Source organism: Heptranchias perlo, chromosome 12, assembly GCF_035084215.1.
Source record: "Heptranchias perlo isolate sHepPer1 chromosome 12, sHepPer1.hap1, whole genome shotgun sequence".
NCBI classification, from domain to species: Eukaryota; Metazoa; Chordata; class Chondrichthyes; order Hexanchiformes; family Hexanchidae; genus Heptranchias; species Heptranchias perlo.
In genome coordinates this window covers 29,188,212-29,204,213 of record NC_090336.1, presented here as the reverse complement: position 1 = coordinate 29,204,213, position 16,002 = coordinate 29,188,212, and the positions used below count along the sequence as shown (strand labels likewise).

At 42.4% G+C, this 16,002-nt stretch overlaps 1 protein-coding gene across 1 annotated transcript in view; it reads left to right on the top strand.

The window, feature by feature from the left end:
- Positions 1–16,002, top strand: part of LOC137327780 (aspartic and glutamic acid-rich protein-like) — a 63,831-nt gene that overhangs the window by 39,450 nt on the left and 8,379 nt on the right. Inside the window, exon 13 of the mRNA XM_067993586.1 lies at positions 9,091–9,171. Coding sequence (XP_067849687.1) covers positions 9,091–9,171 — 81 coding nt within the window. The remainder of the gene's footprint in view (positions 1–9,090; positions 9,172–16,002) is intronic.

The following is a 16,002-nucleotide window of genomic DNA, read 5'->3' as shown; positions in this document are numbered from 1 at the left end:
CAGGATAGCATAATGTTTCCTGATTCTGATTCTGACTGGCTCGGTGTTTGAGATGAGCGACTTTGTCCTTGCTAGGCCCAACTGGCTGACTTACTGCCCCTGCATTGCTCTGTCCTTTCTCTTGTGTTTCCAGTAAGTGGGAGGGCTGTCCCTCTGACTTCTTCCCTTTTCAGTAATTCACCAGTGGATCTGTGAACCATAAGACCTTAAGAGATAGGAGCAGGAGTGGGCCATTTGGCCCCTCGAGCCTGCTCCGCCATTTAATGAGATCATGGCTGATCTGATTTTTACCACAACTCCACTTCCCCGCCCTTTCCCCATATCCTTTGACTCCCTTGCTGATCAAAAATTTGTCTAACTCAGCCTTGAATGTATTCAATGACTCAGCTTCCACAGCTTTTTGGGGTAAAGAATTCCAAAGATTCATGACCTTCTGGGAGAAGAAATTCCTCCTAATATCTGTCTTAAATGGGCGACCCCTCATTCTGAGACTATGCCCCTTAGTTTTAGATTCCCCCAAGAGGGGTAACATCCTCTCAGCATCTACTCTATCGAGTCCCCTCAGAATCTTATATGTTTCAATAAGATCTCCTCTCATTCTTCTATACTCCTTTGAGTATTGACCCAACCTGTTCAAACTTTCCTCATAAGACAACCCTTCCATACCGGGAATCAACCTAGTGAACCTTCTCTGAACTGCCTCCAATGCAAGTATATCCTTCCTTAAATAACGGCACCAGAACTGTACGCAGTACTCCAGGTGTGATCTCACCAGCACCCTGTACAGTTGTAGCATGACTTCCCTGCTTTTATACTGCATCCCCCTAGAAATAAAGGCCAATATTCCGTTTGCCTTCCGGATTACCTGCTGACTTTTTGTGTTTCATGTATGAAGATACCCAGATCCCTCTGTACTGCAGCATTTTGTAATATTTCTCCATTCAAATAATATTTTGCTTTTTTATTTTTCCTCCCAAAGTGGATGACTTCACATTTTCCCACATTATATTCCATCTGCCAAATGTTTGCCCATTTGCTTAACTTGTCAATATCCCTTTGCAGACACTTTGGGGGTGATTTTAGGAGGCAAATGCGGGTGTGTTGAGGGTGGGGGGGCTCTGAAAATCACACAAATCCCATTCGGGTACGGAAGCTGGCGCCAACCCGCCGGCTTTCGAGTTTCCCAGCGATCCACCTGTATGCACACGGGCTACCCGAAAACGGAAGTCCTGCCGGCAATTAAAGCCGGCGGGATGACAATTAAAGAGCCAAATGTACCTCATTGAGGTACTAAAGGCAATTTACCTGTGACAGAGTAAGTGATTAGAAAGATTTTTAACTTACCTGGGCGGTTGCTCATACTTCTGATTCATGCCTGGTGAAACCAGGAGCGAAGGGCCGGATCAGGGAACAAGAAATTAAATAAATTAAATAAAGGAACATGCAAATAAAGAAACACTCAATGCACCTTTGAAACCTGCTCCAATGTCTCCTGCTCCGATGTCCCCCCGATCTCACCCTCCCATTCTCCCCCCGATGTCCCCCCGATCTCACCTTCCAGTTCTCCCCCCAATCTCCCCCCGATCTCACCTTCCCGTTCTCCCCCCCGATCTCACCCTCCCGTTCTCCCCCCGATCTCACCCTCCCGATCGCCACCCAATCTCACCCTCCCATTCTCCCCCCGATCTCCCCACAATGTCCCCCCGATCTCACCCTCCCATTCTCCCCCCGATCTCCCCACAATGTCCCCCCGATCTCACCCTCCCGTTCTCCCCCCGATCGCCCCCCGATCTCACCCTCCCAATCTCCCCCCGATCTCACCCTCCCGATCTCCCCCGATCTCACCTTCCCGTTCTCCACCCGATCTTCCCCTGATCTCCCCCCAATCTCCCCCCGAACTCACCCTCCCGATCGCCCCCCAATCTCCCCCCGATCTCCCCCCGATCTCACCCTCCCGTTCTCCCCCCGTTCTCCCCCCGATCTTCCCCTGATCTCCCCCCGATCTCACCCTCCCGATCTCCCCCTGATCATCCACTGATCTCCCCCTGATCTCACCCTCCCGATCTCCCCCCCCCATGATCTCACCCTCCCGATCCCCCTTCGATCTTCCCCCGATGTCCCCCCAATCTTCCCCTCTCTCACTCCGATCTTCCCCTCCCCCCCCCCCCCCAATCATACCCTCTCGCACCCATCCCAGTTTTACAGTCCAGCGCCGGATCTTCCATTCTCCCCCCCCACCCCGTCTTCCAGTCCAGCGCCAGATGATGTCTGGCTCTCTCCCTTTCTCGCCCCCCCCCCACCTCACGTTGCAGCTCTTGATGGCAGCCAACCTGTCAATCAGGCTAAATGCCGGGCATGAAACCCGGAGACAACGTTAACCACTATCAATCAACATGTGATTGCGTCGGAAACGGTAAGTTTGGTTCATGCAGGTTTGCCATGCTCCCAATCGCCCCCCCCGCCACTGCCGTCCCACCTCCCCGCTAATATCGGGGCTTTTGTGTCCTCCTCGCAACTTGCTTTTCCAACTATCTTTGTATCATCAGCAAATTTGGCCACAATACACTCTGTTCCTTCATCCAAGTCATTGATATATATTGTAAATAGGCCCCAGCACTGATCCCTGCGGCACCCCACTAGTTACAGATTGCCATTTTGAAAGTGACCCTTTTATCCCGACTCTTTGTTTTCTGTTAGTCAGCCAATCCTCTATCCGTGCCAGTATATTACCCCCAATACCATGAGCATTTATCTTGTGCAGTCACCTTTTTTATGTGGCACCTTATCGAATGCCTTTTGGAAATCCAAATATACTGCATCCATTGGTTCCCCTTTATCCACCCTGTCTGTTACTTCCTTAAAGAACATGTCAGACATGATTTCCCCTTCATAAAAACATGTTGACTCTCCTTGATTGTATTATGAGTCTCCAAATGTCCTGCTACTACTTCCTTAATAATGGATTCTAGCATTTTCCCATTGGCAAATGTTAGGCTAACTGGTCTATAGTCACCTGCTTTCTGACTCACTCCCTTCTTGAATACGAATGTTACGTTTGCGGTTTTCCAATCCGCTGGGACCTTTCCAGAATCTAGTGAATTCTGGAAGATTACAACCAATGCATCCACTATCTCCGTAGCCACTTCCTTTAAGACCCTCAGATGCAAGCCATCAGGTCCCTTGTCAGCCTTCAGACCCATTAGTTTACCTAGTACTTTTTCTTTAGTGAGAGTGGTTGTTTTTAGTTCCTCCCTCCCCTTTGCCCCTTGATTATCTACCATTTTGGTATGTTATTAGTGTCTTCTACTGCGAAGACAGTTACAAAATATCTGTTCAATTCCTCTGCCATTTCCTTGTTTTCCATTATTATTTCCCCAGTCTCATCCTCTAAGAGACCAATGTTTACTTTAGCTACCCTCTTCCTTTTTATGTACTTGTAGAAGCTTTTACTGTCAGTTTTATATTTCTTGCTAGTTTACTCTCATAATTTATTATCTCCCTCTTTATTATTCTTTTCGTCATCCTTTGCTGGTTTTTAAAGTTTTCCCAATCTTTGGGCTTACCAATAATCTTTGCCATGTTGTATGCCTTTTCTTTTAACCTGATTGCATCCTTGACTTCCTTAGTTAGCCATGGTTGGTTCACCCTTTTTGTGGAGTCTTTCTTCCTCACAGGGATATATATTTGTTGCGAGTCATAAAATATCTTTCTAAATATTTGCCACCATCATACCATCTAATCTGTTTACCCAGTCCACTTTAGCCAATGCCGCCCTTATTCCTTTGTAATTGCCCTGATTTAAGTTTAATACAGTAGTTTCAGACCAAGATCCTCGCTCTCAAACTGGATGTGAAATTCTATCATGTTATGATCACTGCTTCCCAAGAGATCCTTTACTTTGAGATCATTAATTAATTCTGTTTCGTTAGCCATTACCAAATCCAAAATAGCCTGTTCTCTGGTTGGTTCCCCGATGTATTGGTCAAAGAAACAGTCCCTAATACACTCCACGAACTCCTCCTCAGGGCTATTTTTGCCAATTTGATTTGTCTAATCTATGTGAAAGTTAAAATCGCCCATGATTATTGCATTACCTTTTTACAAGCCCCCCCTATTTCCTAATTGATATTTTGCCCTACGGTGTAGCTATTGTTAGGGGGCCTATATACTACTCCCACCAGTGATTTCTTTCCCTTGCTATTTCTTACCTCCATCCAAATTTATTTGACATCGTGATCTTCTGAGCATTGATCATGTTAAATAACCTTGAATAGTTAGCTCCCAACCTTGGTCACCCGGCAACCACGTCTCTGTAATGAGATCATGCCCATTTGTTTCTATTTGCGCCGTCAATTCATCTATCTTATTACAAATGCTGCGCACGTTCAGATAAAGAACCTTTAATTTTGTCTTTCAACCATTCTTTCCTACCCTGGCCCCATTTGCTAGTGCACTCTTATGTTTGTACGCTCTGTCCCTTCCTGACACACACTGTTTATCATTACCCCCATTACATTCCTGTACTACGTCCTTGTCTTTTCTCTTTATCAATCTAAACTTCGTCCCACATGAACCCTCCCCCCCTCTAATTAGTTTAAAGCCTTCTCTTCTGCCCTAGTTATTCAGTTTGCCAGAAGACTGGTCCCAGCATGGTTCAGGTGAAGCCCATCCCAACGGAACAGCTCTCTCTTTCCCCAGTACTGGTGCCAGTGCCCCATGAATTGAAACCCATTTCTCCCACACCAATCTTTGAGCCACGCATTCAGCTCTTTGATCTGATTTACCCTGTGCCAATTTGCTCATGGCTCAGGTAATAATAATTATTACCTTTGTGGTTCTGCTTTTTAATTTAGTCCCTAGCAGCTCAAACTCTCTCAGCAGAACCTCTTTCTTAGTCCTACCTATTTTGTTGGTACCTACATGGACCATGAAAACTGGATCCTTCCCCTCTCACTCCAAGTTCCTCTCCAGCCTTGAGGAGATGTCCTTAACCCTGGCACCGGGTAGGCAACACAGCCTTCAGGACTCTCGCTCTTGGCTGCAGAGAACAGTGTCTATCCCTCTAACTATACTGTCGCCTACTACACCCACATTCCTTTTTACTCCCCCCACTTGAATGGCCCCCTGAACCATGGTGCCGTGGCCAGTTTGCTCATCCTCCCTGCAGTCCCTGTACCTAACCAACTATCCCCTCTCCCAAGAGTATGTCCTCAGCAAACACTTCACTTCAGGCTTACATGAATTGATACATCCCCACCTGAATAGGTGTGAATGTTCTTGAAATCTCAAAACCAACTTTCATTGTTTAAAGCACTTTGGCTCAGAATACTTGTTTGAATCCTAAACTATATTTTTCAGCTCTGCTGTTCGATGAATTTAACTCCTTCATTACATTTGAACTGAAGAACCGCCTGTTAATGTAAATTGCACCAATATTCTTTTCTGGAGGCTGTCTGAAATAAAGCAAAATGTGTATATAAACTTATCCTGCAAAGTTTTCCTCATTCCAATGATTTCCACCACAGCCTGATGGTTTGTTTCCTTCCAGTGTTTTCCAGTACTCGGAAGCATTGAAATGATGTGGAATATTGGCAGAGTATCCTATTAGCTCCCCCGACTATTCTTACTGCAATTGCCAGTGACGGAATTATACTTTAAATTCAAGCATTTGTTTATGATGTGATCTGAATCATGTTAGAACATAAATGGGACATATATTTTCATACTCTGCTTTCCTGGAGAAAACCAATTGGAACATAAAAAAGGGGGAAAATGCCACTGAAGTAATCAAGTTATGGAATTCTGCCAGTCCTAATGCAAACTAGTTGTCAAAGGTAAATTTAATGCAGCAAGAAAGGTTCACTGGCAGTTAATATTCTCAGAGGTACAGGTCTTCATTATTCTAAGATTCTCTGATGAGGAGCCATTCTGAAAATTAATGACATTTCCCCTTTGGTGAAGTGACATTTTGTCCAACTGAATACATGTGTTTTCTCTCAATATTGGCCAACAGCATTATCACCGCTGTTTCTGATCCTTTACACTATGGGGTTTACACTGTTTACAGTGTTATTTCCTTTGAATTAACATAGAATCAAAGAAAACCTCCACAAGTGAAGAAAGCAACACTGAGGAAACAAAGCAAGTTACAGATGATAACTGCAGACAAGGAGATGAGTTGCAGGGAAAAAATAATCTGGAAGCTGGTCGAATGTAAAAATGTTGTTACTTAATTAAAGTCAAGGAGTTGCAGGAAAGGAGTACAGTGATGCAACTCTACATTGTATAGGGGGAGGGGATGTCTATGGGAGGTACTTTTAGTTCAACTTACTCATATTTTATAGATGGAAGCAATATCATCAGAAATTTCCTTGACCATTTTCTAAAACCTGTCAATTTTATTTCTGACATGGAGACGGTCAAGTGTAATTTCCCTCCCTGGTAGGGTGCTCCAGTATAACGTCAATTATGGGCACATTCCATGCATTCTACAGTAGCTGCTTCGGAAACAGTGAGGGCCAAGACCTCAAAATGGCCTTCAGACCCCAGGGAAACTAGCTACAAGTGAGAAAATCTGCATCCTCCATCTATAGCATGGTTACCTGAGGTTGGACAGTTCCAATGCAGCTCTTAGGCCAGTTTGAAGTTGTGCATAGCAATAAATCTCCGCTGTCTTGTCTTGTTTGCATGCTGCTTCAAAATGCTTTCAGTAATTCATGTCACTGGAATAGTCTGGCGGGGAGGGAGACTCTATTTGGGGCTTTTTGTTGGCAAAAAATTGGTGTTTTAAAAATGTCAACGAAATTTATGGTAAGACTATTGTTTTCTTCCATAAAAAGAGGAACAAAAAAGTACCTCCCCTTTTGACTTTTCTTCAATAAAATTCTGGAAATTTTAGTTAATTCATTTTACAAATGCAGATATCAGATGGAATCGAATATCCTGTTCCAAATTTAAATGTTTTCAGTTTTCTGATATAAATTGTTCTGAAATAAATTAGATGGTACTCAGTGAATGATATCATTCATATCTGTGACATTTCTGTTGCCTTTCATACAGGGTTTGCACTATTTCCAATGCTCTTTCTGTTCTGATAGTATTAGATTAAAAGAAGAGGCTTATAATGTTGCCAAGAAGAGTAATAAGCCTAAGGATTGGGAGAGTTTCAGAAACCAGCAAAGGATGACCAAAAAATTGATAACAAGGGAAAAATAGAATATGAGAGTAAGAGAGCAAGAAATATAAAAACAGATTGTAAAAGCTTCTACAAGTATGTAAAAATGAAGAGAGTAGCAAAAGTAAACATGGGTCCCTTAGAGGCTGAGACAGGAGAAAATATAATGGAGAATAAGGAAATGGCAGAGATGTTAAACAAATAATTTGTATCTGTCTTCACAGTCGAAGACACAAAAAACATACCAGTAATAGTGGAGAACTGAGGAGCTAATGAGAGTGAGTAACTTAAAATAATTAATATTAGTAAAGAAAAAGAACTAAAGAAATTAATGAGACTAAAAGCTGACAAATCCCCTTGACCAGATGGGCTACACCTTAGAGTTCTAAAAGAGGTGGCAGCAGAGATAGTGGATGCTTTGGTTGTGATCTTCCAGAATTGCCTAGATTCTAGAACGGCCCCAGTGGATTGAAAGGTAGCAAATGGAATACTGCTACTCAAGTAAGGAGGGAGAGGGAAAACAGGGAAGTACAGGCCAGTTAGCCTGATATCGGCCACCGGGAATATTCTGGAATCCATTATTAAGGAAGTAGTAATAGGGCACTTAGAAAATCATAATGTGATTAGGAAGAGTCAGCATGCTATTATGAAAGGGAAATCGTGCTTGACAAATCTATTAGAGTTTTTTGAGGTTGTAACTAACAGGGTAGAGAAAGGGGAACCAGTGGATGTAGTATATTTGGATTTTCAAAAGGCATTCGATAAGGTGCCACACAAAAGTTTATTACACAAGATGAGGGCTCATGGGGTTGGGGGTAATATATTAGCATGGATAGAGGATTGGTAAATGGACAGAAAACAGAGAGTAGGAATACACGGGTCATTTTCACGTTGGCACTAGTGGGGTGCCACAAGGATCAGTACTTGGGCCTCAGCTATTTACAATCTATATTAATGACTTGGATGAAGGGATCGAGTTTAATGTAACCAAGTTTGTTGTTGATACAAAGCTAGGTGGGAAAGTACGCTGTGAGGAGGACACAAATAGTGTGCAAAGGGATTTAGACAGGTTAAGTAAGTGGGCAAGAAGGTGGCAGATGGAGTATAATGTGGGGAATTGTGAGATTATTCACTTTGGTAGGAAGAATAGAAGAACAGAATATCTTTTAAATGGTGAGAAACTATTAAATGTTAGTGTTCAGAAAAATTTGGATGTCCTCATGCACAAAGCACAGAAAGTTAACACGCAGGTACAGCAAGCAATTGGGAAGGCAAATGGAATGTTGACCTTCATTGCAAGGGGGTTGGAGTACAAGAGAAAGGAAGTCCTGCTACAATTGTATACGGCCTTAGTGAGACCACAACTAGAGTACTGTTTTGGTCTCCTTACCTAAGGAAGGATATACTTACCTTAGAGGCGGTGCAATGAGGGTTCACCAGATTGATTCCTGGGATAAGAGGATTGTTCTATGAGGAGAGATTGAGTAGAATGGGCCTATACTCTCTGGAGTTTAGAAGAATGAGAGGTGATCTCATTGAAACATATAAGATTCTGAGAGGGCTTGACAGTGTTGATGCTGAGAGGCTGCTTCCCCAGGTTGGAGAGTCCAGAACTAGGGTGCACAGTTTCAGCATAACGGGTCAGCCATTTAGGACTGAGAAGAGGTGGAATTTCTTCACTCAGAGTGTTGTGATTCTCTTATGAGGACTGTGGATGCTCAGTCGTTGAGTGTATTCAAGGCTGAGATCAATAGATTTTTGGACTCTAAGGTATCAAGGGATATGGAAATTGGGCGGGAAAGTGGAGTTAAGGTAGAAGATCAGCCATGATCTGATTGAATGGGGTCAAGGGACCTTATGGCCTACTCTTGCTTCTATTTCTTAATTCTTATGTTCTTTCCTTTGCATAAATGCAGGATCAAAGTCAATGGGTATGGAAGAAGCAAAAGGAGACAATGAAGCAGAAAATAGCCAAGAAGCTCAGATTGAGGAAGACGGTAGGTGTACAGTAGTAAACAAAGCTGTGGAAAACAAATGAAAACTGAAGGTGACGATCCGGATTCTTTCCCCTCAGTCTGGTTCAGTAATAACTGAAGTCGAATACATTTTAAAGTCCAACACATCTTTAATAGCAGGGTTCTTAGTCTGCAGCATTGATTTGGACTCCTGATAGAGTCCCTCTATGCTGGCAGAGCAAGAACAACAACATACAGAAGTCCACACGTTTTTATACAAATCAATAGGGTTGGAACATACTTAACGAGGGTCAACACCAATCATAAGCCGGGCACAGGTTGCCATGCGAGGTTACATTATTTCCGGCCAATCATAGATCGTCCATGTGCTGATCATGCTGCTGTTAGACATCAAAGGGGATAACTTCCTCACTTTCCAACTTAGAATGTTCTTCCTGTTCCTTCTGTTCCTTATCTCCCAACCTGGAATGTCTTTCAACTTTGGCTAAGCTCGTTACCTATATTGATCTGCCATAAACATGGAGACATTCAGACCAGTCCTTGACTCAAATCAAAGACCTATCATTGATAAGACAATGCAGGCCTGCTGACTAAGCAAACATATGGCCCAGCAGGAGGGCCAGGCCACTTGTACCAATCTCAGTTACTAACTAATTAACCCTTTCTAACCATTTTGCATTCTGCTTCTTTGCCACGTAGACATTTTAATATTTTACTGAAAACTGACCACGTAGGGATTCTCATTCCCCCCTTTTATCATTTTATGATAACCAATTATTACGGTGCTCACTGGTTCTGCAGGTTCTGCAGTGCAGCAACATTTAAGTAAGCAATAAACTATAAGAATTATAACAATGAATATGACTAGCCCTTGAACTGGAGAAGTCCCAATGGAACACAGACATGTTTCATCAATACGCCTTTGTATTCTTATCTGTTCTCAGGAACAGACTCCTTCTAAACATCTCTCAAGTAAGCTGCGAATGTCCTTGGTCAGCTAAACCTATTCATGTTAGTTTGAAAAGGCTAACATAGTCAAATAATCCCATGGTGCTTTATATTTTGTTTCCAGCCTAACTAGACTGAATGGTACCTTTCAGACCATTTTACACCTGTGAATTGGTGCCCTCCCCATTATATCCCTTAATCCAAATTCTCCCTACTGTATCCCATTAGATGCTGTACCTCATCTTAACCAGGTTCCCTTCGTGTTGGCCACCAGTCCGGGTGGAAGAGAGGCAGAGCATCTGATAATCCTATCAAACTATAATTGTCTTCCCTTTTACATGCACCTTACCCCAGCGGGTGCTACTCCCGGTACCATTAAGATGTGTTCTTAGTTGAAACCACAGAGACAATGGGGACATTCTCACCCAGGCTCTGTTTTACTATCTTTGCCAAACCCTTCATCCTCTACTTACATTTATTACATGCAATGAAAATCAAGAAGCACATTACAACAAACTGCACTACGACTAATACATATGAAATTAATCTAATCCAAGGATGGATCTGTATATTCAGTCCCAAATTCCAGAGGTCATTTCACCAGGTGGTGACTTTAATTTGGTCAATGTCATGCTTAATGTTGTTATTGTCCTGTTGTAGGTTATAATAAACCTTCTGGGAGAGGCGTATCTCCATTCGCAATACTTCCAAGTATTTAGGCAACAGGGGTGTCAGATACCCAAATGTGTCCTGATATGCTTTTAAGTCCTTTCTGACATTCTCAGAAACTTGTACGGTGGTGAGGTTATGCCGGTGTATCTCTACCAGTTCCTCGGGTCCAATCCGAACCAGGACTTCAGGAATGGAGCAGAATTCTGGACTTAAAATATCACAAGTTAGATTGGCATATTTAAACGTTTTCAAATTAGTTGTAACACAGTATTCGCCCTCTCCGGCATGTACCACTTAAGTGGGTTTTAGATCCGCCTCTAGGGCCTCCATGGTACAGTTAATATCCCGATTGGTACCGGTATTATTAAACCCACACTGTGCTTCTAGGCTGTGTCCAACACTATGTGGACACACAGTGACAGCATGTCTAGTAACACATCCCTTTAATTTTGTTCCAGCCAATCAGCTTAAATCTACGTCCTCTAGTTCTTGAACCCTCTGCTAGGGGAAACAGGTACTTCCTGTCTACTCTATCTGGGCCCCTCATAATCTTGTAATTTTGTATCCATCGTGCGGATATCTTCTAAATATTGTTTCTCCCAATTTTATTGTTAACTGATGGGAACCTAACCCTGAATTTTGGAAATCCAAATTACTGTGTCCCTCTTTACTTTAATTTCAGTCCTTTTGATTGATACCAGTGTTTCCTGACTGTTTCATTAATTAGTTGGTTTCTCTATGGACCATGTGTCAGTGCCTTGTTTAAAAGGATTTCTCACTCGCCTGGACCACATTAACCATTTTCCTGTTGTGCTGTTGTCAAGTAACTGAGCCTGTCTGAGACTCATTCTTCAATGTATCTTCTTCATGTATCTCCGCATACTAGCAGCATCTCATAGGAATGAGCTTAGTGTTCTTGGATATTAACTTTCTGCTGGCCAGTCTCTTCTTCCTCATGGTATTTCCGAACATTTTCCATGGCACACATCATATGTCCTGTAGGATTCAGTCCTGTAAAAGCAACTGGTTTGTTTAAAGAGTGGTTGTAATAGCTCACCAGGCCACAGGCCTTTGTAATCCTGTTCTTCATCCTGGTCTCCGTTTCAGATGATGGCAACATACATTTGTATCTTTTATGTCCACTGTAGCCATTCTTAGGTTTTCAGGTTATCTTATCAAAAAGATCAGGGGTGTCTAGAGTGCTTATCTCCCCCTGCATGGTCCCGATGTCAGGGTAGTGGCCAGGCTTTCGAGTGTAGTTTTCTCATTATTCATTATAGGCAAGGACACAAATATCTCCACGAGAAAGCTATCAATTTACTATTCTCAACTACACTTTCCTGACTTCCACTAGATTGTATATTTATGCCAGATTGATTTTTTATCATGCCCAATTCAATGACTTTAGAGAAATTCCCATATCTCCCCACCTCGAGCATTCTGTCTCGGAAGACAACAAATAGGCTAAAACAAAACAAATCAAAATGTTTTCAAAAGAAGAGAATCAGGTTGATATCACCTCACTGTGACATTTGGTATCCGCTGATGTCTGCAGCTAAAGTCTTCAATCTTTAACACCACTGGATCGTTTCCTGCACCAAATTTCTCCAGCAAAGGTTGCACCGTAACTTTGTAACTACTCTTGGTAATCCTGCACCATCAACACTTACGTGGTCCCAAAAAAAAACCAGGGTCACCTGTTTTAAAAGAAACACAGAAAATCCATTGCGGCTCTTCTTGAGAGCCCAAGTGATTAATTTGTCAAATCTTCATTTATTACTTACTTATCCAAAGGAATAATCCCTATACCCAAAACAAATTCAGAAAACAAAACAGGAGAGAGAATTTGCCTAGTTCCACTCTCTCCCTCTCTCTGAAGCACGCAGCCTGTCTGAAATAAACACTGTCTCTTCCACATGCAGATGTACGCAGGGCTGCAGACTGGAATTTCTAACTCCAAGTCCTGATCTCTGTGTTTTCAAGATGTAACCACATTAAGCAGATATCATTAGCAGCCGCCTGCTAAGATACGTTATATTCCTCTTTTATTAATTTATTAATGGTTTGGGCATGTGTTTCTAGCACTGTAGCTATCCTTTGCAAATATATGGTCAGCATTTGATCCTCAGACAATTCCTTATCTGTATTTTCATTTATCTTTTAATATATCTTTAATGCGAGACCCTAAATCTCTGACCTTTTGATCTAATGTTGTCAAATCAATGGTGTTAACAACTGAGGCAAAGGCAGTTGCTATATCACTTATCACAGATCTTTACGTCTCCATATTTGCCTATCTCTTTTTACGATGTCCACCTCCATTCCATGTCGCTCTTTGTTTTAACACTTGAGTTAGGAGGTGTTGATCTAATTGTTGAGTTTTCTTAGCAGTCTCAATGCGAGTTATATAATTTGTCAGGGAAGGTCTCCCCTCTTTGGTCAGATCTTGTATTCTACTATTAATTTCAAATAAAATTGAATAGCCCCAGAACTTGTCAAAACTTCCTTATCATACTGTGGCAGGGTAAAACTGATAGGTGTTTAGTACCCTGTGTCAGTACATAGCTCAAGTAATGGACTTCCAATTGTCTAACCTATGCTTCCTTTTCATATGATTTGTTTTACATTCCTTTATCAATTCTTCACTGTAGCATGAAAACTTATATCTCAGTCAATTGTAGCCTTTGGCATTTCTGAGTGATTGGGACAATTTTACTAATATAACCTATACCAATTATTACCTCATGTTCACCTGTGTTCTGGGCAAGCCTCAGACAGTTCTCAACCGACTGGGTCATTTCTATCTGTTTGAACTGGTCTTGGCATGACAGTCTGGCTTCTTGGGATGGAAGGGGTTAATATTAACTTGCTCTTGTGGTAGGAGTAACTTGATCCTTCTCCCTTTTGAGATTAAGTTCCCACCTTCAAAATTTCACTTCACACAGGTTTGACTGATTTTTTACTTCTCACATTTGTGGATTGCTTTATACTATATTTTTGCACACTATTTTTTCACATACTTTTAGTGGATGTGATTATAATCAACGCTGCGAGCTGTTCCAGCTTTCTGACTTTTCCTATCACAATGATACCAGATAGTTTTTTAATGTATCCCGTTAATTTTTAACCTCTTTTTAAACCACAGCCAATCACAAAATAAACATTCAAAATGCCAATTTTTTGAAGATCCCATCTCTGGAATTTAACATGCCCACACTTTATAAGAACCAGAATTTAATAGGTCACTTAACCTCAATAACTCCAATTTTAATTCAGCAGTATCAGAATTAAACACACGACAAGACAGATACATTACACAAAGGAAGAAAACACACAAGACACAGTAAGAAGGGGGCGTGGCCCACAACACCGACAAAAAAAACACTGATCAAGACAGGCTTTTTAAAGGGACAGTACACTGAAACAACAAAACCTTTCTTTTTCGGGTCTCTGTCTTTTAAACATTTGTCTAGTCACTTAATTCTATCCATTTTTTTTACAGTACTGTCTCCATAAAGCAATTAGTTCTTTGGCTGAGGTACCTCTGTTATTGTTCCAAATTAATTCTAATTCCTGAGCCTTTTTGGCGGCATCTAAGTTTTATCAATAGTTCCTGTTTATATCCAATCATCAGGAACTTAAACCCTGACTACCCTCAGTGATATTAACCACTGACCTACCGCTTACAAGTTATTCCCTCAGTGATATTCGACCACTGACCTCTTCCTGCTATATCTGTGTATTCGCCAGACTGACCTGAATCTTGTAAGGACACCACACGAGTGTTAGCGATTGGACGATTCATCGTCAGACTGACGGATTGGAGGAAAACCGACGTAGTAAATTAAGACTACTTACATCGGGGCGCCATTTCCTTCCTCCGTGTCTGAGACAATCCGCCTCTTACTCCGCGAACTCTCGGTGAACGACCGTTAAGATCCCACCGCTGCCACCAAATGACGATCCGGATTCTTTCCCCTCAGTCTGGTTCAGTAATAACTGAAGTCGAATACATTTTAAAGTCCAACACATCTTTAATAGCAGGGTTCTTAGTCTGCAGCATTGATTTGGACTCCTGATAGAGTCCCTCTATGCTGGCAGAGCAAGAACAACAACATACAGAAGTCCACACGTTTTTATACAAATCAATAGGGTTGGAACATACTTAACGAGGGTCAACACCAATCATAAGCCGGGCACAGGTTGCCATGCGAGGTTACATTATTTCCGGCCAATCATAGATCGTCCATGTGCTGATCATGCTGCTGTTAGACATCAAAGGGGATAACTTCCTCACTTTCCAACTTAGAATGTTCTTCCTGTTCCTTCTGTTCCTTATCTCCCAACCTGGAATGTCTTTCAACTTTGGCTAAGCTCGTTACCTATATTGATCTGCCATAAACATGGAGACATTCAGACCAGTCCTTGACTCACATCAAAGACCTATCATTGATAAGACAATGCAGGCCTGCTGACTAAGCAAACATATGGCCCAGCAGGAGGGCCAGGCCACTTGTACCAATCTCAGTTACTAACTAATTAACCCTTTCTAACCATTTTGCATTCTGCTTCTTTGCCACGTAGACATTTTAATATTTTACTGAAAACTGACCACGTAGGGATTCTCAAAGGTAGAACAACTGGTGAAATTATAAAATGGAGCAATGTGATAAAACAGAAAGGATTTCTGTCGACATTGAAAATGATGAAGGATTGGGGCACAGTGATGAAAGATGTTATTGTTTTTTTTATTCATTCATGGGATGTGGGCATTGCTGGCATGGCCAGCATTTATTGCCCATCCCTAATTGCCCTTGAGAAGGTGGTGGTGAGCCGCCTCCTTGAACCGCTGCAGTCTGTGTGGTGAAGGTTCTCCCACAGTGATGTTAGGAAGGGAGTTCCAGGATTTTGACCCAGCAACGATGAAAGAACGGCGATATATTTCCAAGTCAGGATGGTGTGTGACTTGGAGGGGAACGTGCAGGTGGTGGTGTTCCCATGCGCCTGCTTCCCATGTCCTTCTAGGTGGTAGAGGTCGCGGGTTTGGGAGGTGCTGTCGAAGAAGCCTTGGTGAGTTGCTGCAGTGCCTTTTGTACATGGTACACACGGCAGCCATGGTGTGCCGGTGGTGGAGGGAGTGAATGTATAAGGTGGCGGATGGGATGCCAATCAAGCGGGCTGCTTTGTCCTGGATGGTGTTAAGCTTCTTGAGTGTTGTTGGAGCTGCACACA